General features: G+C 36.2%; 1 protein-coding gene across 4 annotated transcripts in view; it reads left to right on the top strand.

Annotated features, from left to right (window-relative positions):
- The window catches only part of KIAA0319L (KIAA0319 like), a 92235-nt gene that overhangs the window by 27821 nt on the left and 41121 nt on the right, over positions 1 to 23293 (top strand). For all 4 annotated transcript variants that reach the window (XM_051987660.1, XM_051987661.1, XM_051987658.1 and 1 more), the window contains exons 3-7: positions 9668 to 10332; positions 14201 to 14495; positions 16143 to 16244; positions 19139 to 19236; positions 21160 to 21247. In XM_051987660.1, coding sequence (XP_051843620.1) covers positions 9668 to 10332; positions 14201 to 14495; positions 16143 to 16244; positions 19139 to 19236; positions 21160 to 21247 — 1248 coding nt within the window. The remainder of the gene's footprint in view (positions 1 to 9667; positions 10333 to 14200; positions 14496 to 16142; positions 16245 to 19138; positions 19237 to 21159; positions 21248 to 23293) is intronic.

Below are 23293 nucleotides of genomic sequence, written 5' to 3'. Positions count from 1 at the left end.
CCCAAAAAGCTCTGGCAGCCAGAGTAGAGAAAGATCCAGGGTGGGGACCTTGGGAGTACAAGAAAACAGTGGTGGCTAACAGAGCCAAGGGCTGTGAGGTTCCTAACACCCTGTCCTGAGATGCTAGAGAGGACTCTCAAGATCGCACACTCTGAAACTAAGGGCCCAACTTTATTACATGGAGTCTAATTCAAGAACCCAAGGAAATCAGGGCAAAATCAAGCATGGCCAACTACCCCACCCCAAACTTGGAAGATACTAGAGCTTGGCTCTGGCACAAAGCCTTAATTTAGGAACCAAAGCTGTCTTGATGAGTAAATCTAAGAATATACTAGCCAGTATCAAAAATTACTGCAAATTTCTAGATTTCCAAAAGAGAGATAGTAACTCCATTAAAACTTGAACAACTATTCAAAAGAAAATGTGGATTTTTCACAGGGACTACATAAGTAAACAGGAGAAATGAAGTAATCAGGTGAAAAGTTTAATAAAAACTATGGAAGAATTAGCTTATAAGAGAAATTTTGTCCAAGAAATGGGCACATGTGATGTAATTTAGGAGAGCAGTTTCTAGTTCCAAATGATGTGTTTGAGGTATAGCACCAAGTGTTGAGATTAATGTAAGCACCAAATATTGGGATTTGGTCATGTGAAGAATTCACCCAAAAAAAAAAAAAAATCATGATGGCTATTCTTTTTGGCAAAAGGTAGGCTTATTTAGAAGAAGAGGTTCAAGCAAAATGAAGACATCAGAAATGGAAAGTATGAAAGAGAATTGGGAAAGTTAACAAGGAAAGGGGTTTTAACAATTTTTTTTTTCAAGTTTTTATTTATTTATTTTTTTATTTTTTTAAAATAACTTTTTATTGATAGAACGCATGCCAGGGTAATTTTTTACAGCATTATCCCTTGCATTCACTTCTGTTCCGATTTTTCCCCTCCCTCCCTCCACCCCTTCCCCCAGATGGCAAGAGTGCTTTACATGTTGAATGGGTTGCAGTATATCCTAGATACAATATATGTGTGCAGAACCAAACAGTTTTCTTGTTGCGCAGGGAGAATTGAATTCAGAAGGTATAAATAACCCGGGAAGAAAAATAAAAATGCAAGCAGTTTATATTCATTTCCCAGTGTTCTTTCTCTGGGTGTAGCTGCTTCTGTCCATCTTTGATCAATTAAGGCTCTCTTTATCGAAGAGGTCCACTTCCATCAGAATACATCCCCAAACGGTATCGTTGTTGAGGTATATAATGATCTCCTGGTTCTGCTCATTTCACTCAGCATCAGTTCATGTAAATCTCGCCAGTCCTCTCTGTATTCATCCTGCTGGTCATTCCTTACAGAACAATAATATTCCATAACGTTCATATACCACAATTTACTCAACCATTCTCCAATTGATGGACATCCTTTCATTTTCCAGCTTCTAGCCACTACAAACAGGGCTGCCACAAACATTTTGGCACATACAGGTCCCTTTCCCTTTTTTAATATCTCTTTAGGGTATAAGCCCAGTAGAAACACTGATGGATCAAAGGGTATGCACAGTTTGATAACTTTTTGAGCATAGTTCCAAATTGCTCTCCAGAATGGCTGGATGTGTTCACAATTCCACCAACAGTGTATTAGTGTCCCTGTTTTCCCACATCCCCTCCAACATTCTGCATTATCTTTCCTTGTCATTCTAGCCAATCTGACAGGTGTATAGTGGTATCTCAGAGTTGTCTTAATTTGCATTTCTCTGATTAATAATGATTTGGAGCATATTTTCATATGTCTATAAATAGTTTCAGTTTCTTCATTTGAGAATTGTCTCTTCATATCCTTTGACCATTTATCAATTGGAGAATGGTTTGATTTCTTATAGATTAGAGTCAATTCTCTATATATTTTGGAAATGAGGCCTTTATCAGAACCTTTGATTGTAAAAATGTTTTCCCAGTTTATTGTTTCCCTTCTAATCTTGTTTGCATTTGTTTTGTTTGTACGGGTTTTAACAATTAACAGTGGGAAGGACAAGTTCTCTTTTGGAGTTCACAATTAACCTGGAGGTGGGAATATGCCCTTAAAGGTTAAATCCTAGAAGAGATTTAGCCTCCTACAAGAGTTAGTTATAAGAAGGAGAAAGTTACCATGAGACATAATGGGGGGATGAGAGGAGTGTCTTTCTCTTTATAGCTAACTTTTTAGGTGCTAAATCCTTTTTAGGATTTAACCTGCCAGTTTTCAGAAAGGAGGATCCCACCAGATTGAAATAGCTATCCCTTCCTTATCAGGTCTTAGTGTATTCAGTGGCTGTGGAGCTTGATTTAACAATTACCTGTCAAGAAGCAGGACAGTAAGACAGAGATCAGCCCAAATCTCTCCCATGTGGCAAATGTGTAAAATCTCTCTGCCAATCTTTTCCTAGACAAGTATTCTTTTGAAGAAAGGGTTTAATGGCACTTTCAGGAATCAGATGTTGGACATGTCTGATAATCCTGTCTAATAGTTTCTCCTAGCTTGTGACCAGTGAGAATAGATTTCACAGGAGACTGAAGGGCATTCTTTGTAGCCTGGTGAAGGCCTAAGAGAAGTTTTCACTGGCATGTCTCCAGGATTAGAAGCTGGTTTGAGGATGTTTAAAACTACCCAGAGTGAGGAAGAGTATAACCCCTCTTTGCCAAGGTCTGTTGTAGGATGGACTGGGAGAGGCCAATATAGACTGGCCAGCGCCTTTTTTATGGCTACATTGGTTTGGTCCATGCATATCAAATAAGTTGTTTATAAAAAGACACAGTATATGTTGTTATATTACTGCCACAATGGCCTAAGATTGACTTCCACATCGATGTAGCAAAAAATTCTATTATAAGTTACATCTCCTAAGGAGAGTTTTTAGTTTGCACTAAAATTAGTCTAAAGTACTGCATGAGAACAAGCAGCTGAATCTCACAAACGGTTGCATCGATTGCTAAATGTTCTTATTTTGAGAGATGTAAAGACCTTAAGCAAACATATTTCTAGTAAGATATATCTCTAGTAACAGGCAAGTGATTAGGCCAAATGTTTACCTATCTCAAAATGGAAAATAGTCATTCACCTAATGACAATATGTTTTCAGATAAGAAAACAGCAAGATCTTACATACTTGTATTTTACTCATGGCTTTTAAGCTGACCCCTTGCTCTGAATGTAGAAATTAGCTGTGAGAGACAAAAATTAGGAACTAGATTATAACAGGTCAGATCATCCTTTGCTCTGTTTGACTTCAGGTATGAATCACAAATGAACACATGTCATAACAAACCCACCATATTGCCAAACTCGGGAGTAGGGGGGAATCATTCCTATAGAAAGGAACACAATTGGGAAATCAAGATAGAAGAGTATGACCTCGAATGGAGCTCAAAAGGCCATCCTTCAAACTCTTTTTTACCCAGATGCAAACAAACAAATCTTTACTTTCTGAAGTTCTGTGGCATTTCTCTGACATGGTGGGTTTTCTGATTTATTGGTCCATCATCCATATCTGGATTCAAACTTTAAAAAATAATATTAGTTATAATTCCCAACAAATTTCCTCAGATTGCCAGGTCCTACATGAGAGGCCTCAGACCTAAAAAGAAATCTTACAGATAATTGTAATTAAGGCTGATATGGTTGCAGGCATTCTCATGCCATGCCTTCTTTTCACATGCAGATGAAGAGAGGGAATTTCATTTCCTCAGGGCTGTGCAAAGGTTGCACAGCCAAAACTAGATGCAGGGCACAACTGTCAGGTAAAAATATTTCTTTAAGCATTTTAAGAAAGCTACAGATCATATTGGCTTCAGACAGTAAGACCATGATGCACTAAATAAATGTTAACTAATTTGCTGAAGACAGATGGAAACCATGGTAGAAGTAATGGGTTTTGAAATACCATTTTCAGAGTGCTTGGAATTAATGAAATAAAAATATCTAACAAACTTTTCTTAGAAGTTTCTTTGTATTACTAAGCAGTAGAACTCTTGATATAGGATCTTATCTAAGTAGATAATTTTACAGACAATTTTACTCTAAGATAAATAACTAGACTTGAGATGAGAGCTATTCCTTTAAATAATGGAAGCAATCAATGAAGACCTTTCACTAAATGGGGGTGGGGGTTGGAGAAGGGAAAGAAGTGCTGAACACTAGTGAGTGGGTTTCCACTTCTCCCAACCGTTGTAGTGGGGCAAGGACTCAGGCCACGGCTAAGGATGGGTCATTTCCTTGCCCATTCAGTGAGGAGGAAAATGGTAGATTATGTCCTCATATTGCAAGACTTACTGATCTAAAATAAAACCATGAAATTATTCAAATAATTAGTGTACAATTTTCAATCCTCAATTCAGATTGACTCCCAAAAATCCTAATCAAGAATTTTCAGAAATTTAAAGGTAAAGAGATTTCAAAACTTTTTCACTTGTAGAGAGAATTTTATACTTTTCCCTTCTGTCCCTTTGATCTCTGTCTTTGTTCAAGAGTGAAAACAAGATTATTTTAAATATTATTTTAAAAGACAATCTTAAAATTCAGAACATAGACTATAGCTAAATAATTTGGGGTGAGATTTCACAAAACTCATACTACATGTTCAGTTAGTTGGGTTCCTAGAATTTTTAAATATAACCTACAATATTCAGAAATTGCACTATATACAATTAAGAAAGCAATATAACATCTTAAATATATTTCATCTAATTAGAGGAGATACAAACATGTGCCCTCTTTGAGTAAGTTATCAAGGACTTTGTTTAATATCCACTTTTTAGCTTAAAATTAAATCAAATGCAGATTTAAATTTCTAGTAGTAATACTTCAATAGTAAGGACTAATGCACACATATTTCTAAGATTTTATACCCAGAAAAGTTCACAATTTTAGCATATACCAGTTAATAATGATTTTTCATACAATTTAGAATCAGATACCCAATTTAAACACATAAATTTAAAGTTGTGTCTTTGGGAGAAACTTTGAATACCAGTTTTTTTCAAAGTGTAGGCCTCCAATTTGAAACTTCCTGACATTCATAGGGTATGTGAGAAAATGAGATATGACTACATTGTTGGTGAAGTTATGAACTGATCCATCATTCTGGAGAGCAGTTTGGAACTATTCCCAAAGGGCTATCAAACTGTACATGCCCTTTGATCCAGCAGTGTTTCTACTGGGCTTATATCTGAAGGAGATCTTATAGGGGGGAAAGGGACCTGTATGTGCAAGAATATTTGTGGCAGCCTGCTTTTTAGTGGCAAGAAACTGGAAAACGAGTGGATGCCCATCAATTGAAGAATGGCTAAATAAATTGTGGTATATGAATGCTATGGAATATTATTGTTCAGTAAGAAATGACCAACAGGATGAATACAGAGAGGACTGGCGAGACTTACATGAACTGATGCTAAGTGAAATGAGCAGAACCAGGAGATCATACATGGCAACAGCAAGATTATATGATGATCAATTCTGATGGACGAGGCTCTTTCAACAATGAGATGATTTAAGTCAATTCCAAAAGACTAGTAATGGATAGAGCCACCCAGAAAGAGGTCTATGGGAACTGAATGTGGATCAAAGCATAGTATTTTCACCTTTTTTGTTGTTGTTTGCTTGTTTTTTCTTTCTCGTTTTTTTCTTTTTGATCTGATTTTTCTTGTGCAGTATGATAAATGTGGAAATATGTTTAGAAGAATTGCACATATTTAATCTATATTGGATTACTTGCTTTCTAGGGGAGAAGGAAGGGAGAAAAATTTGAAACACAGGGCTTTGCAAGGGTGAAGTTGAAAACTATCTTTGTATTTTGGAAATAAAAAGTTATTATGAAAAGAGAGAAACTTTCCAATATTCAAATTTGTTTTCTTGGAGCCCCCCAATTTTCTAATTGACAATAAACTATTTGAAACTTGAGATGGAGACACAGGTCCTCAGTTTTTCCAGATGGTGCCTGGGACAAAATGGCAATTGTTCTGATCTCTCCTCAGATCTTGTGGCTAGCTTATATTCTCTTCCCAAACCTTGTGGATGGTTTTGAAATTTGAAGCTGTTCCTTAAATCTGTATATATCTTTTGACTTGGTAATACTCCCAAGAAGAAGAAAGGAAAAGGAAGAGGATCCATAAGTACAAAAATACTTAAAGCAGCTCTTTTTGTGATGGCACAATATAGGAAACTAAGGAGTTGCCCATAAATTGGGGAGTGGCAGAACAAGTTATTACATTTGAACTTAAATGGAATATATTTTGCTGTAAGAAATAATGAAGAGGATAGTTTCAGAAAAACTTGGGAAGACTTGCATGAAGTGATGCAAAGTGAAGTGAACAGAACCAGGAGAACAGTTTACATAGTAATGGCAGTTTTGTAAAGATTATCATTTATAAAAGACTCAGTAACTTTGATCAATACAGTGATCACAAAGGATTTGTGATGTAAAATGCTTTCCCACTCCAGATAGAGAGCTGATAGTTTCAAAGTATATGTATAGTGGGTGTTGTATTCCTTACCTTCTCTATGGGTGAGGAAAGGAATGGAGGAAAGAAATGGGTGAGGAAAGGAAAACTTGGAACTGAAAATAAAAATAAAATTTTAAAAATATGATAAAAACATAAAATTGATTTTTTTTAAATGGGATAAAAAACAAGTCAAGCATTTAAATGATTTAAAAATCATTAGACTCTCTGAAAACAATGATTTTTCCCCAAATTTTTATTTCAGTAAATCATAACTACTTAAATCTTTTAGAACCAGACAGAAATTATAAAGATATAAACTCTACTGATTATTGCCTCAAATCCCAAAAAGAAAAGTCAGCCAAAATCCAAAACTTAGATGTCAGAAAAAATAATAATAATAAAAAATAAAATACTGCAACTGTCTAAGAAGCACTAAAGTATCAAGAAATCATTGTCAAATCTCACATAACCTGTACCTTCTATTATAAATAAGGGAAAATCTTGAAATATGACATTCCAAAAAGGCAAAAGAGATAAGCTTACTATCAGAAGTAACTTAGATCTTGCAAAATCTTACAGGGGCAACAATATTCCTTTAATGGATTGGTGCACTTTCAAATATGATAAAAAAAAAACAGAGCTAAATAGGAACTTATGAAATTCAAACATTAAAACCCAGATAAAAAGTTTTTAAGAATTTTTTTGAAAATTTGGAAGGAGTTGTATAATAATATAGTGCTCATACTTTAATAAGAACAAGATTCTTAGCTTGAATCCATGAACTTTTAAAAATTTAATTTAGATAATTGCATTTCAATGTAGTTAGGTTTCCCTTTATAATTCCGTATGTTTTATTTTTGCATTAAAAGGCATTCTGAGTAATGCTTCAAGTAAGTTAAAATTTCACTATATTGTCAAAGAGGTCTATAAAATTTTAAAAGGTTAATAGTTTCTCTAATAGAGAGAGAGGAAACCAGTATGCCTTCTGGACCTTAATGTCCTCAAAGGGGATTGAAGAAGTTAAAAAAGAAAAACAGGGATCCTGCAGATAACTTGGTTCTGCTCTAAGAGTTCTTTTAGAGGAAAGGAGTATATTAGCTTAGAAAAGAGGAAGAGTATGTAACTTGGTGTTTTTGTTATTGGGTGGACAGATAAAAATGAATCTTACTTTTACCTGAAAAAGACAGAAATGTTGAAAACACATAAACATAAACACACATGTGAATTATTTGGTGTAGAATTATATCCAGCTCAGCAGGGTAAAGGTAGGGTTTACAAGGAAGGATAATACCAGAATGGGAATGGTTACAAGCAAAACAAACCTGCTACTCCTCAAGGGGGGGAACTAAAAAAGGGAGATGGGAAACAAAGAAATAGAATCTAAGAATGCCTCTGAGACACTTGGGAAATGGCTGACTGGATCGTGGTATATAGATTTGACAGGGTAATATATTAGTGCCCTAAGAATTTGATATAGAGTCAAGTTTCAGAGAATACTGAGGAGATAGATGCAGAGCAAAGTGAGAAGAACCAGTACAATTTATATAAGAATACCAATATTATAAAGGCTTGAGAACTCTACAATGCAGAATCTCCTGAAAACCTATGTTGAAATATAGTACCCATTTCATAAGAGAAGTGATAGACACAAAATGCAAAGATATACATATTTGAGCACGAGCACTACATGGATTAGTTTTGTTTTTTGGATTTTTTTTTTTTTTTGGACTGCTTGTTATTAAGTCGTTGGGGTTTTTTCCTTCAGTTTTTAATTGGAAGTGAAGTTTGATAATAGTGATTTCTCCCTTTTCTTCCCTCCACCTCCAAAAGGGCCATTGTTACATTTAAAAATACATAAAAGAAAATAGAAGGAAGTTCAGAAGACAGTGCAGACAGGATAGTTTTCAAAGTACCATGGAATTTGTTATATAGTATTGATATTTGTTATATAATTTAAAAAACAAGTGTAGATTCACAGATCATAGACAATCCTCTGTGTTCTTTGGTATGTATAGAAAATCTCTTTTTTGGGAGGTGTTTAAGTTCAGAATAAGAAAATTTTCCTTTTAATAATTTTTCAATAGAAATTGAGAAATTGCATCAAATGATGTTTGTGGAATCCTTGCTTTCCTCAGTGAAGCTGGTCCCAACTGGTAGTTTATCTTTATCAAGAAATGTGAATTGAATGTGCATTTCCCACAGCAGAAAGAATCAGGTATCTCTTCAGAAAATTGGTACTTGTCAATTCAGCAGTCTAAGAATAAGCCAAGAGCTTGAGACCCAAACATATGAGTTAATTGTAAAACATTAGGATAGTTTGGTTTGGTTTTGATGGGCTTTGTAACTTACCTGTTGGTAGAAATCTTCTTGGGAGAAACTTCCTCTTCCTTTGAGACACCTTATTATCTTAAGAGAACTACATAGGGTCGCGACAGCTTTTAAGCTGCAAGGGTCACATTGCTGGTATATGAAGGCCGCTCTATCCATTATGCCACATTACCTTTCCAGTGCTTAACTCCCATGTCTTAGTCTCTGATCAGGCAAGTCATTTTAGCAGAATCCTTCTCCTGACATGTCAGAGACATGTTGAATTCTTTTATGTACTTGTTCACAGTGATGATTTTACAAATATTTTCTTTTACTAATTTATTTATTTATTTTTGGTGCTCAGCCTTTCAAAATTTTGAATTCCAAATTCTCTCCCTCCTTCCAGTCCCTCCTACACTCATTGAGATAGCAAGAAATATGATCACTACAGCAATTCAAATGACAGATTAGAAAAACTGTGGAAAAGTTGAGGGGACAAAGAGCCAGAACTACTATTTAAAATAATGTTTTATGCTGTCACTATCAGCATATGTTTACTTAGCTCACTGATCTTTTTGCAGCTTATATAAGTACTAGTCAAATATAGGTCCTTATTATGCCTCGTTAAGATTTTTCATGATTCATCAAAAATATATAGAATGGCCTAATGAGGAAAAGGGGAACTCTCAGTGAATGGGTAGAAAGACTTCAAATAATTTCTTTAGAACTAAAACATCCCCTTTCCCATTCTTCTTCTCTATGCCCTAGACAGCTCGTTTACCCTCTTAAAAAATTAGTCTTCAAAATAGACTTAAAGATTGTTAATGTTCACAGCTCTCTACTGAACAGTAGTTTCTGTTTTTATATTATTTCAAAATGTGTTTGTTCTTTGTTTTCAGATGCCAGTGGGAGTAGGTGCCATCTGGGGAACACTCAACTTGGGGTCAGCTTGCGGTCTTGGGGAGAAAATCACCTCAAACTTCTGGAGGGAGCTCATTCTCTACAATCATGTTGGGCTGCCTGCTGCCAGGATCATAATTGCCATGTCTTTTGGTGGTTGGAAAATCTGTGCATGAAGGTGAACTGCAGTGATCCCCAAAGCTGCCAGGTCTCCAGGACAGACACTTCTCACTCCCTGTTGGTGTATTTACATAAAGTACAAACTGCAGAAAATTTGAATTTCCTACCTGAAGCAGATACAGTGCATCTTCTAGGCCTAGGGTGGAGCAGAACACTACAAAGGACCCGGAGATCATCCAGTTATGGGCCACTTTTAGAGAAATCATCCTCTCCTAGGGGCCAGCTGAGTTCCAAAAAGAAACCTCAGCAGAGAGACCTTTCCAGTGATTTTGGCAATAGGTCACTTATAGAAACAGTTACTGAATTCACTAGTGAGAGGGGGTCAAATCAAACCAACCAGAAGAATCAGAAAATTCCAGAGACTCTTGAGACTGAATCACACATCCTTCCAGGCCAAGATAACATCTCCTCAGCAGATAGTACGCTGCATTCTGAAATAAACAACTCCAGGGATCCAGGGAGTCCAAATCCCAGCTCTGCGGAGGTAAGAACAAGGAGAGAGAAAGATTAATACCTTTTGAGGAAGAAACCAGGAATATCCATGAAATGTTGTCTGACCCCTGATATGCATATTACATGTCTGTTGCTGGTAGTAGAGAACAGTATTCTTATATCAAGGAATTATATAGTGTCTAAAGCTAACCAGTTTTTCATGACTATTGCTTCCCAAAAGGGTTATTTTACCTAAGAGAACCACTTTTTAATCAAATAAATTTTATTGATTTATTTTGTTTTTATATCTATATTCCCCTCTGTATTCCTCCCTCTTTTCTTTCCCCTTCCAAGATATTTAATCTCTTATATAATTTTGATTTCTAAAAGGAAAGACAGTTCTTATCATCCCAAAGCTATTGTGTGTGTGAAAAAATAAAAAAAACAAAACAACCCCCTTCTCCCCCCCAAAAAAAAAAATCCTGCTAATTATTCAGCCCTAGTTGTTTTTTGGCCACAGGTAGGTGCTAGGATGTGGGTGGTAGTCTCCATCTATGCTTCTGCAATGTTTTCTGCCAGATTGAAAACACTTGCTGTTGCTGCAGTTTCTTTCTCTCCCTCAGCAACCCCCTCTTCCCTATCTCTTATGTATTTACATTCTCGATGAGGTAACTTCTATTCCAATCTGAATAAGCCACGCCTGATACTGCAGATTGAGACATGATCTGCAGGGCTGGGGAACAGGATATGGATCCTAGCCAAATGTTTTCTGCCATGAATACCCACTGAGGGCTGTATGCAAAGGAAAATGCTACCAGTGGAGATTAATCTGCTTCTCAATATTTGTTCTTCCCAGTTATATGCTTTAAAAGAGTGACTCATTCTCCTTTGATTACTTTGTCTTGTATTTTGCTGTGGTTTGTCTTGGTTTATTCCTCTTCTTCCTCTACTCAGCTTTCATTTAGCATTTTGTAGAGCCTAGGAAAAGAGCAAACCTCTTACCCCCAAAGCAAATATTAAGAAAATGCTTAGAGCTATTATTGAAAGTTTGCAGATGAAGCATTAGGTTTAATATATCAGGTCACAGGTTGCTTGCAGAATGGCTAACACTTGAGAATGTTATCTCAAGAATAACTTCTTTTGAGAAGAGAGTATTGGAGGTCAAATCCACATTTAATGTAAAAAGGAAAGGAAAAGACTATGCAGTGCTAATTAGTGATAGCCAGCTAGTAAATGGAGCCAATTTTTATAGTTCTCTGTATCTAGTGCAGAAAAAAGTTAATACAAATCTTCATTATTTATCTGTGCAATATCGGCAGAATAACAAAGGTGCTGCATAGACAGAGTTTGTTTTCAATCCTTTGAATGAAAGTATCTCTTTTAAAATTTGTAACTTTCATTTTAATTTTATATATATATATATATATATATATATATACATACATACATACATACACATAACTTCAAAAACAGTTGAGTTTTGTTATCTCTCCTATACCAAAAACCAGATTTGGTGAGCATTCTGTAATTCTAGAAATGGAAAGAATATCTGTAGAGCTTTTTTTATTTTTCTCTTCTCCATTTGTAGCTCCGGCTCTTATTTTAAAGCCATATACCTTCCTTAAGTTTTGAGTCTTCCCTCACTTACTCTTCCAGAATTTTGGCAAGTAGACAATAAAGTAGTACAGATTAGGAACTGGTATCTTGTACAAATACAAGTAACTTAGCTCTTGGGTGATTGCTGCAAAAATAATCACCTTTTGTGCAAAAGATGAATAGCTGTTCTTGAGCTCAGGAAATGAAGGTCCAAAGTAAAAATCTTCTTCATATAAAGTTTGGCTTTGAAGAAATCTGGTACTTTTCTCTCATTTCCCATGATCACTGCTGCCTCTTCATTTTAAAGGTACATCATTTCCATTCTCTTTGAAGCCAGTGGCTGCTTATAAGACAAATAAGTGAAAAAAATAATTGAACTAGGGCAATCAAATATCTCTCTGCTATCCTTTCCATTAAAGAATAAATTTTCAGTTCTTGACTCCTCACAAAAACTAGGACACCTGCACCCGCTCATACACATTCTCCCTCTCGCTTTCTTTCTCTCTTTCTTTCTTTCTCTTTCTCTGTTTCTGTCCCTCTTTTTTTTCTTTTTCTCAACTTTCTCTGAAATTGGCAGCTGAAAAAATTAATGATACTTTACCAAGCTCATGTTTGTTACCAAGTATAGACTGATCAAGGACCAACCTTCAAAAATAGTCTATCATGTTATATTTGAAAAATTCTCCTCTTAAACCTTGACAAAAATGGTGTGTTGAATGGGAAGAATATCCAGCTCTTGAAGATCTCAGGCAAAAAAATAGTTTGTTTTCATTCTTTTTTCTTTTTTTTTTTTTCTATTCTTTCCATGTAAATTTTTAATCTCTTTAGGTCAGTTTTGCTTGGTTCTTCACCTTTATTAATTAGCTTTGGATCACTTTTCCCCCCTATTCATATCTTAATTATATAGGAGTGCTCATTTTATCACCAAAAACTCTTACTAATCCAGCTATTTCCTCAACTGCCTTTTTTATTCTTCCTTAAACCCAGTACTTCTTTCCTGCTTTCCCTTTAGCTTTCCTTCTTTTCATTCTTGGGTAATCTAAGAAGTTTGTTCTTAATCTGTTTACCTGGGGTTTGCATACTTAGTGAAATGAGTCAGAATGTTTATCTGTTGGGTTATATGGAAGATAGGCCTTAGAACAGCAGGATAGACCTATATTGGTTTGTATTCACTTAGATGTGGCATCCTCACATTGGGTAGCAGAGAAAGATGGAGTGGTATCTGCAAAAAAGACCTTAACATTAACTACACATTAATTAATAAGAGCAAGCATGAAAGCCATGTTATGACTTCCCTACCCTTCCATCAAGTGCATCTCTCCAGGGAGACATTGAGCAGAGAGAGCGCATCATCCACCAACGTTAAGCACACCCTGCTGTGTTTCTCAGTTACTGATTCTCATGGAGAACTGGGTCATCTCGGGTTTTTGTCCAAACCCTGCTGCCTTTGCCACTGCGTGGGCTCAGTGTCAGTAACATGCCTTAGGCTGGAGGCAGGGTGTAGGAAGACAATTGTTGTCTTTTCTACTGTTTTGATTTTGATTAGAAAGTGGTAAGTTTTTGTTTTATTTTAATACAATTGAATCTTAAGTCAAAGTGAATTGGATGTTGAATTCTTTTGTGAATCATTTTAAATATAAAACAGATTTTTCCAGAGTAGCATGTGTTTCAGCAAATATGTCCCCCACATGGACAGCACAGATAAAACTAGTCGAAATATCCTGTGTGTTTCCTTCAGACTCTCACTAGAAATGGAAATAGGTAGTAGTGGAGGAATTTTTGCAATGAAAAGAAGGAAATTATTTTTGTCATCTTGGATTATGGCAGTCATATTGCTAGATAGAGCTGGCTTTGTTTCTCAATTGGGGGAGGGGTTGTTGAGAATTTAGCCCAAACCCCTAATTTCCAAATTCTGTTAGACTGTTCTGGATAGAATTAATATCAAGAAACCTTACTCACCCATGATAACATCTGGACTTTTTTTTATTACATTGGTTTGTTTTTATGAATTTTCTCTGTAACTCCAAGAAAATTCTGCATAAACAAATGCCTTCTCCCCACCCCCAATTCCTTGGGCCACCTTATCTCACCTTGATTTACCATATCTTGACCTAGTAGTCCTCTCCCCATTACCCACAAACATCAAAATAAAAAATCTTCCTTTTTTGCTTTGGAATTGGAAATACATGTTCCTGATGTAAAGCATACTTCTTACAAACAAGCTTTTATAGTACTACAGTACGAAAATCTGAACTGTTGCTTTAAGAATCAAAAACTACATCGCTTTTACTTTTTTATGTGGTAAATCTTTGTGTTTCTTTTAGGTTCACAAGAAAGTTTCCAACCTGCTGGTACCCCCTGATCTGGTTACCTCCTCCAGTCCCTTAACCCTGAGCCTGACAGCTACAGGGAAAACAGAGAATCTCAGTTTGCTGACCAATACATCTGTACAGCCTGAAATCTCAGAGGACTCGATTCCTACTCCTAGTTCTTTGCCAGGAAGAATTGGAATTAATCACACCACTACCTCTTTACCACCAATTCAGTCCCATCATGATAACATCCCTACTCATCAGACTACCCCTACTTCTTTCCCAACTACTGTGGCATCAACCCCAGGTGAGACAGGCCACAGGGCTTCTTTGCCCCCTAGAATGAGAAAACTGAGAAATCTGAGCATTGTTCTTTTTAGAGCTTTGAAAAAGATGACGAGAATAAGGCTTGATTTCTGAATACTGCAGACTGGAGAAACATCAGCTCTGTCAGCATCTCTCCAGCAAATATAACCTGCGCCTCCTGCTCCTTTTGCTCAGCAAGCTTGCAGCACGTGGAAATTTATGAGATTCACTCTCTATGAGCCAGATTCCACTGTGCATATTATCCTGCTACTTAAGAGCACCAGGTTCTTGTAAAATTCAGTAATGTTCAGAGGAACCAAGCAGACGGAGCCTGGTGGGAAGAGAGTGTTGGATACATGCACCCACTTGCCATCTAAAAGGCTGGTAGTAGGTCAGATGTTTGTCTCTATGGTTTTGACAGCATCTTTATTTTTAAAGCAACCATCAGGAAGAGAGATTTATACATAGATCGTTGCCTTAACAACATTGGGTTTATTCTTCAGGGGTGCTGGTCTTAAGTGTTAAGAGGAAATGGTTAATAGAGAAAACTGAACTGATCTTTTCCCTGGATAAGCGTAAAGGGGAGAAAAGCAGAGCCAATGAAATGGAAGTGTGTATATATGTGTGTGTTTCTTTTCTTTTTCTCCCTTCTCCCTTTTCCTCCTCCTTTTCTTCCTCCTCCCTCTTTCCCTCTCCTTCTTTTCTCTGTCTCTGTCTCTCTCTGTCTCTCCCTCTTTCTCTCTCTTACCCTTTCTCTCTCCCTTTTGGTAGTGATGTAACCTGAAGTTGTTTTCAGGGTTTTTCCAGAATCAGTTAGTACTGAAATGATATTCGTGTTCAAGAAGAATACCTGAAATTCTTAATGTAAACCTCAAAAGGCAGTGAGTCAAACCCAGACCCCAAAGAAGTTCTTAGTGAAAATCTAAGGTTGCATGATATTAAGTAAAGTTTTTTTGTCCTCTAAGTGAAGAAGATGGGTTCTCTCAGAAACCACTTTGATGACCTTTTCTTCTCTCTCCTGAAACTCAGAAGACTTAAAACTTCTATATAGAGTAGTGTGTTTTATTTTCCCCAAAGCAAATAGGAGGTAAGATGAGATGCTTTGTATTTACCATGAAAACAAAATGTCATCACTCCTCAAAACTTGTTTGGTGTTAAGTCTCAGCCAAGTAAAGGAGCAAAAACTGCTCCCATGTACCTAGGAGTTATGTGGGGGAGGGATGGGAAGAAAACTTCAAGGTGCTTATGATATTGGGGAGATAAGAAAACTAGAGGAATATAAAACCATAGAGACCTATGACTTATTTCTATAAGAGTTCAGAGGAAAGTTCAAAGGAAAGTGTAGACTGGAATAATGATAAAGGCTTCGTCTTTGTAGAGGAGTTAATTATGGCTGTGCCTTCAAAAATAAGTGAAGGTTTAATTGGCAGAGTGGAAGAGGAAGGACATCATGACAGTTAGAAAATTCTGATAATGAAGATAGAAACCTGGATGCAGGCAGGGTTAGAAAGAGACTAAATGGTAGTAAGAAAGGTGTCACATAGCCTTCTCCTTTACAGACTCTGGACTTTGGCCACAGAATAAAGAGAAATACTATTTATCTGCATTAGCTCCATTGCTAATTCTATGGTATTTGCTTTCTTCTCAGGTATAAAGGAGTTGATAGTTTCTGCAGGTGAGAGCGTAGAGATGACCCTGCCCAAGAATGAAGTTCAGTTAAATGCATATGTCATCCCAGCACCACAAGAAGGTGAGAACTCCAAGGGTGGGGCTCAGTATTTTCATGGAAGAGCTTAATTTCCTGAAACTCTAACTTTAAAAAAATAAACTAAAATTTTGCTTATAAAATATAATTCAGAGAATGGTTTTTAGTATTACTAAAGATGTCTTCAAGTATTATTCTTTATCATATGAGTAACAGTTAAGAAACCAAGTGTGTTTTAGCTTGTGTGAGAAGAACATAATAGTTACCACCAAATATCTATCTTTAGGGCTATCAAATGAAAGAGATACGAGGCTTTTCCTGTACATAGTTCCAGAGGACAGAGCAAGGGCATAGGGCTGGAAATTATAGGGAGGCAGATTAGGCTCATTGTAACATAAAACTTTCCGACCAAACAACCTGCCCTATTATGTGTAATGAACTGTACCTACAAGAACTTAAAACAGTCTGGATAGCCCTAGATAGCAAGATATTAGACCAGATGGCCCTTTCAGGTACTAAGCTTTCTTAATTTTTTAAATATTTTATTTATACACACATAATTTTTCAAGAACAGAGCTATTGAATGAAATATGCTTGGCTCTGGGATCAGGAGACCTGAGTTCAAATTTTGACTCTCTTGCTTTTTTACATTGGGGAAGTGACTTTTCCTCTCTGATTCTCCATTTTTTCATCTATAAAAAGGGAGAATTGAGTGATGTCATTTTTAAGAATCCTTTCAATTGAAGTCATGTAATTTTCATAAAATATCTGATAACTATAGTTTCCCTCCTGCATTTAAGTTTCCATTTTAGATACATACATTTCAGTTACTCATAATTTGACTATTAGTTCTATGCCTTATTTTAAAGATCTTGTTTATACAGAAAATAGTTTTTGAAAATCTAGTGCTATGTATTTTTTCTCTCATAGCTTAAGATTTCTTATTAATTCATTCTACCTTCCTCAAGAAATTGAGTTTTTTCTCTTCCCTCTGGTGGTGGTTTTGAATTATAGCTGGAAAGAAATCCCTTGATGTTTAAAGATTTGAAACATTGATAAGGGTAGGATTTTAGCTACTTTACCCCACCCCTATGTGAGAATCTCTTGGTCTTAGTCTAGACTCTTTCTTTGCTAAATTGGATCTAAATTTTTGAATTAATAGACTTGTACCAGAACTGACTAGTGTTCAAACGGTTTCATTCTATCCTTCGCCTCTCCCCCAGTTCATTAAACTGCTCAAATCAGTATTCTGCCCAGTAGACTCCTAATTGATTGTTACTGGTCTCGGATTCTCCACTATTTGTACTTGTTTTCTATAGGAGAGGTGGGAGGGACACAAGAGAAGAGGATCGTCCCTTAACTATATCTGGAAAAGATGCTCTATTGGTACTACATTAGATGCTAATTCTCTATTTGTACACATTTCCTATCTCCTCACCCCTAGTCCATGACTAGAAAAAGCAAGACCCCAGGGAGGGGCCATAATAATAATAATAATTGGCTGCCTTGCCACATTTCTTGGGCTTCAACCTTCTGATTTCTAAAATGAAAGGGTTGGATCATCTGATCTTGAGGGTCCCTCCTAGCTATTAAGGTACCATAATCCTATCACAGTGCACAAACCTGGCCACCCTGTACCTACTTTTGTCAAAGGAAACAAAGAATTGTGTGGACAAAGACTTTGTTTGTAAGAAGAGAACAGGCCTTTAGAAATAGGATATTTTGTAATTGAATTCTTACTCATTCAAATAAGGGAGCAATAACCTTCCGAATGTTAATTATATTCATGAAAAAGGAAGGGGAATAGTCCTCACTTAGAGTTTTTTCCCTTTTTAATATATTTTTGCCATAGGTGATATTTTCTTTTTTAAAACTAGAATGGTCATTAAACTGAGTCTTTTCATAAGGAGCTCACTTAACTTGAATTGTAGGATTATAAAATTTAAGCTACAAAGGATTTCAGAAGTCATCCAGTCTAACTTTATCATTTAACAGATGAGGGAACCAAGGCCCAAAGAGAAGTGACTTGCCTAAAGTCATGTAGTTCAAAAGCAGCAGAGCTGAGATTTGAGCCCAGATCATCTAATTCCTGAGCCAGAACTCTTTGCATGGTGCTGTGCTTGCTTGTCAAGGTGTTTGTTCCCAAGCATTGTGAGGAGCATTTTCCCCATTGGGACAACAAAATATACTCCCTGATTTATTCTGAACTAGAAACCATGACATCAGAGAGGTAGGACTTTTGTGATATGTGCTCTGATTTTAATGAATTTAAATAGTGCCTATTTTAAATGGGCCATCTCCTGCAGTCCTTGCTTGCTGCAGGATGTTATTTGGCTCAGCAGGATTTGAGCAACTCTTTAACTCACCAGGGTGTGATGACCTCAGTGAGATGAGCATTGTTAGCACTCTATGCAAAGCTATTTCCGAACCGTGTTATTTAGAAATCATTGCTGTTCTTTGTTGCAAAAGAAGTTTTCAAGAAAACGGCCTTTGTTTCCAGTGAATTCATTTCTGCTAGTTGGGAGGAGGAGATTCTAGAGCAGATATTGTCAGTGAAAATCAGCAGTCACCACTAACACACACACACACACACACACACACACACACACACACATACACGTGCATGTGCACATTCATCCACAGATTTATAATTTTTATTTGGAAGGAGAGAGTATTAGGCTTGAGTTGTGAGGGATCTAGAAAACAGCAGGTAATAACAAGAGCAGGGTCAGTTGAATCCTTCCTTATCTTCAAGCAAATTACCTGAATTCCATGCTGTCTAGAAGCTTTCAGATAAGAATTATAAAAGTAAAGGCTGTGTCTGAAATTCAGATCCGTTTTGTATAAAAATAAGTATTATTGGTAGGCATTGTGGATGCCCTCACTCTAGGGGGTGTAGGTGTATGTTTTCATGATTTCTGTAACTGGCCCTTCTTTAGGCAAAATCTACTCCTACGAATGGAAGCTGATTACTCATCCTACAAACTACAGTGGGGAAATGGAAGGACAGCATTCACAGGTCCTCAAGCTCTCCAAGGTGAATTTCCTTCCTACATATGGTATGAGTAAAGGTTGCTTATCTATTTCCTAAAGTGTATTATACCAGTAGGGTTTTTCTTTTCTGTACACAGAAGGGTCAGGAAAGAATTCCTACACTCAGATCTTAAGCATCCCTTCAGAAATGAATCCTTTAGAGGCCTGATTGGCAGGTTTCCAGTATTTGTTAGTTTATGACATTTTTGATGAGAAAAACTTCTCTGGCAGAATGGTATTAGCTATAAATATAGTTGCTAAACAGCTTGTAGCAATAGTATAAAGATTTTAGACCTCACAAGACAGTTGACCTTAGGATCCACATATCTATGAGCACTTCCTTATTGTAAGGGAATTTAGTAGTTATTACACACTTGCCTAAGGAAGGAAGAGAAAGGAATGGAATAAGCATTTCTCTAGTGCCTGTGATGTGCTGGATACTGTGTTAATGATTTTATAAACATTATGTCATTTGATCCTTGCAACAACTCTGCAAGGTAGGTGTTAGTTATTCACCCCCATTTTACAGATAAGGAAACTGAGGCAGACAGGGGTTAAATAACTTGTCCAGGATCACCGAACTAATAAATGTCTGAGACCAAAGTAAAATTCAGGTCTTTCTGACTCTAAGCCCAGTATTCTACTTAATGCCTCTCAGTGTGTTTTCTAGTGTTTTATTTTTGAAAAGATCATTATTTAAGCCTCACTGATAAGTTCTGTTAGCTAGAAGAATATAGAAGGCTTTACTTATTATCCTGATAGGAATATTGACATCCAGAAAAATTGAAATCTGTCATATTGTCCCAGAGGTATTTCATTTACTATTAGAATTATCATTAAAACAAAATTTCAAAGTCATTTTTCACCCTTCCCTCCCCTTCTTTCTTCATCCAGTCAGTCTTTCAGTCTTTTTTGATTCTATCCCTTCAATATCTCATTTAACACCCCCCCCTTCCCTTCATTTTACCCCTATTAAACCTATTCTGGTTTAGACTGTTGGCTGTCTTTTGCCTGGACTCATGCAATAGTTTCCTAACTGGTTTCTCTGATTCTGTTCTCTTGCATTTTGATAATATTTCCCTGCTCAAAATGTTCCAGGAGTTTCCTCACTGCCTATGGAATGAAAATCACCTTCATGGTCTAGCACTAAACTCACCATCCTTTTAAAAAACTTGCTTCCCCTTCCTTTACTAGACTACTTCCTGTTCCAAGATCTAATTCTGCCTTTTCCTGTCTGTCATCTTTTATAGTCCTCCCTTTGCTTTTCATGGTCTCCCTTAAAATTTTGATCTCTTGAAATCCCTTCTTTGCTTCAAAACCCAGTGTAGGTCCAACTTTCTGTTCTTTTTCTTTCTTCAGCTATAAATAAATGATTTTTTCTTATCTCTAATGCATGTATGTCTTTTTTGTTTTTTCACAAAGATAAAGTCAAAGACCATCTCCTATGTACTTATGTTATTGTCTTTGTCTTCTCCCTCCTACTAAGATAAGTTCACAGAAGGCAAGGTCAGTCCTCTTTTATCTCTGTTATCTCCAGTTCTTGCACAGTGTCCTATATGTACCCTTAATAATTGTTTACTGAATTGAATTTCCAGTTCAATGCTTGGCCATTCCTTTTTTTTTTTTGTCATTCTGTGACTAATGCCACCAAAGTTTGCTGATAATTGCTGTAAGACATGGCCAATGCAGGAATGTGTTTTGCTTTACTGTGCATATTTGTTTTGTTTTTCTTTTTCTTTTTCAGTGGTTAACGGGGAGGTTAGAAAGAAAGAAAATAGGTTTTTGTTTATTTGAAAAAAGAAAATTCATACAAAATAAGAAATTATATGCTGAAACCCAGGACTCAAGGCTTTGTGTTTGGGGATTGCTGTACCTCAAGTTGTTTATGCTTCATGATTGTCTAATAAGTCCCTTCCTTTCTTTACAGCTCACACCAGGTCTCTATGAATTCAAAGTAGTTGTACATGGCCAGAATTCCCATGGAGAGGGATACGTGAATGTGACAGTAAATCCAGGTATGTAAATCCTAATCTTGGATTGTTAGATTTTTAAGGAGGAAGCAAATTTAGGTTTTGAAATATTTTACAAGTTTTTTGGTAAGTGATTTTATGTTTCAAAAAGTCTTTGCTTTGACTTTAACTAAAACAATCTGCGAAAGAGGGTGGCATTGGTAATATGACCATTGTGCAGAAAGAACCTAGACCAGCAATTTTACCAAAGAACTGTTTGGGAGGAGTTCTCTAAGCATGCTGTTCTGAGAAAGCACCATATGCTTCAGGAAAATGGCCTGAGCGCCAAGAGCCAGAGTCTAAAGAAAAGAAGCGATCATCTGGCACTTGGGGGATGATCATTTATTTTCTTCCCAGAGATGCAGGACTGTACAGAGAGTTCCTCAGACATCCACCACTGTTACTCCTATTAAACAGATTCTTCCCACAGCTGGTTTGTTAGCAGATCATGGGAAAATTCTTGATGTTCTTGACTCTTGCTTGGTATTCCTAGAAAAATGGGGATAGAGTAGAGTGGGGAGGGCACCACAGAAGCCATGACTTATGTTTCCATACCTCTCTCAGGATTACCTTCAGCATTTAAATCTTGAAGTTCTTGTAAGCCTTTCCAGCCTAGAGCCTAGGTGGGTGTTTAATTTTGTTCTGGGGAATCAATTTTCTTCTCTTGAGCTTTGTAATCAAATGGCTTTGATGCTCTTTTTACCAAGGAAGATCACAACCATTCCTATGCCACACTGTATTTAGAGTCAGAAAAGCCAAGTTCAGACTCAAACCCAAGCCTCAAACACTTACTAGCTGTGTAACTTTGGGGTCAAGTCACTTAATCTTTACTTCTTTTTCTTCAACGTAAAATAGGAATAATAATAATACCTTCTGTCTTCCAGAACTGTCATGAAGCTCAAGTGAGACAGTATTTATAAAACATGCTTTGTTCCATTTAAAGTAACTACTGATTGTATAAAATATTTAGGAATCTATCTGCCAAGGGAAAATCAGAAACTTTATGAGCAAAACTACAAAACACTTTCCACACAAATTAAGTCTGATCTAACCAACTGGAAAAATATTAAATGCTCTTGGATTGGGCGAGCAAATATAATAAAGATGACAATACTACCTAAATTAATCTATTTATTTAGCGCTATACCAATCAGACTCCCAAAAAACTACTTTGATGAACTAGAAAAAATAACAACAAAGTTCATATGGAAAAACAAAAGATCAAGAATTACAAGGGAATTAATAAAAAAAAAATCAAATGAAGGTGGCCTAGCTGTACCAGATCTAAAATTATATTATAAAGCAGCAGTTAATAAAACCATCTGGTATTGGCTAAGAAATAGACTAATTGATCAATCGAATAGGTTAGGTTCAAAGGACAAAATAGCCAATAACTTTAATAATATAGTGTTTGACAAACCCAAAGACCCCAGTTTCTGGGATAAGAATGCATTATTTGACAAAAATTACTGGGAAAATTGGAAATTAGTATGGCAGAAACTAGGTATTGACCCACACTTAACACCGTACACCAAGATAAGGTCAAAATGGGTTCATGACCTAGGCATAAAGAATGAGATTATAAATAAATTGGAAGAGCATAGGATAGTTTAGCTCTCAGACCTGTGGAAGAGGGAGGAATTTATGACCAAAGAAGAACTAGAGATCACTTCTGACCACAAAATAGAAAATTTTGATTATGTCAAATTGAAAAGTTTTTGTACAAACAAAACAAATGCAGACAAGATTAGAAGGGAAACAATAAACTGGGAAAACATTTTTACAATCAAAGGTTCTGATAAAGGCCTCATTTCCAAAATATATAGAGAATTGACTCTAATTTATAAGAAATCAAACCATTCTCCAATTGATAAATGGTCAGAGGATATGAACAGACAATTCTCAGATGAAGAAATTGAAACTATTTATAGACATATGAAAATATGCTTCAAATCATTATTAATCAGAGAAATGCAAATTAAGACCTCTGAGATACCACTATACACCTATCAGATTGGCTAGAATGACAAGGAAAGATAATATGGAATGTTG

This window comes from Antechinus flavipes, chromosome 3, assembly GCF_016432865.1.
Source record: "Antechinus flavipes isolate AdamAnt ecotype Samford, QLD, Australia chromosome 3, AdamAnt_v2, whole genome shotgun sequence".
Classification (NCBI taxonomy): domain Eukaryota; kingdom Metazoa; phylum Chordata; class Mammalia; order Dasyuromorphia; family Dasyuridae; genus Antechinus; species Antechinus flavipes.
The sequence above is the reverse complement of the archived record's forward strand: the minus strand, read 5'-3'. Positions and strand labels throughout refer to the sequence as shown.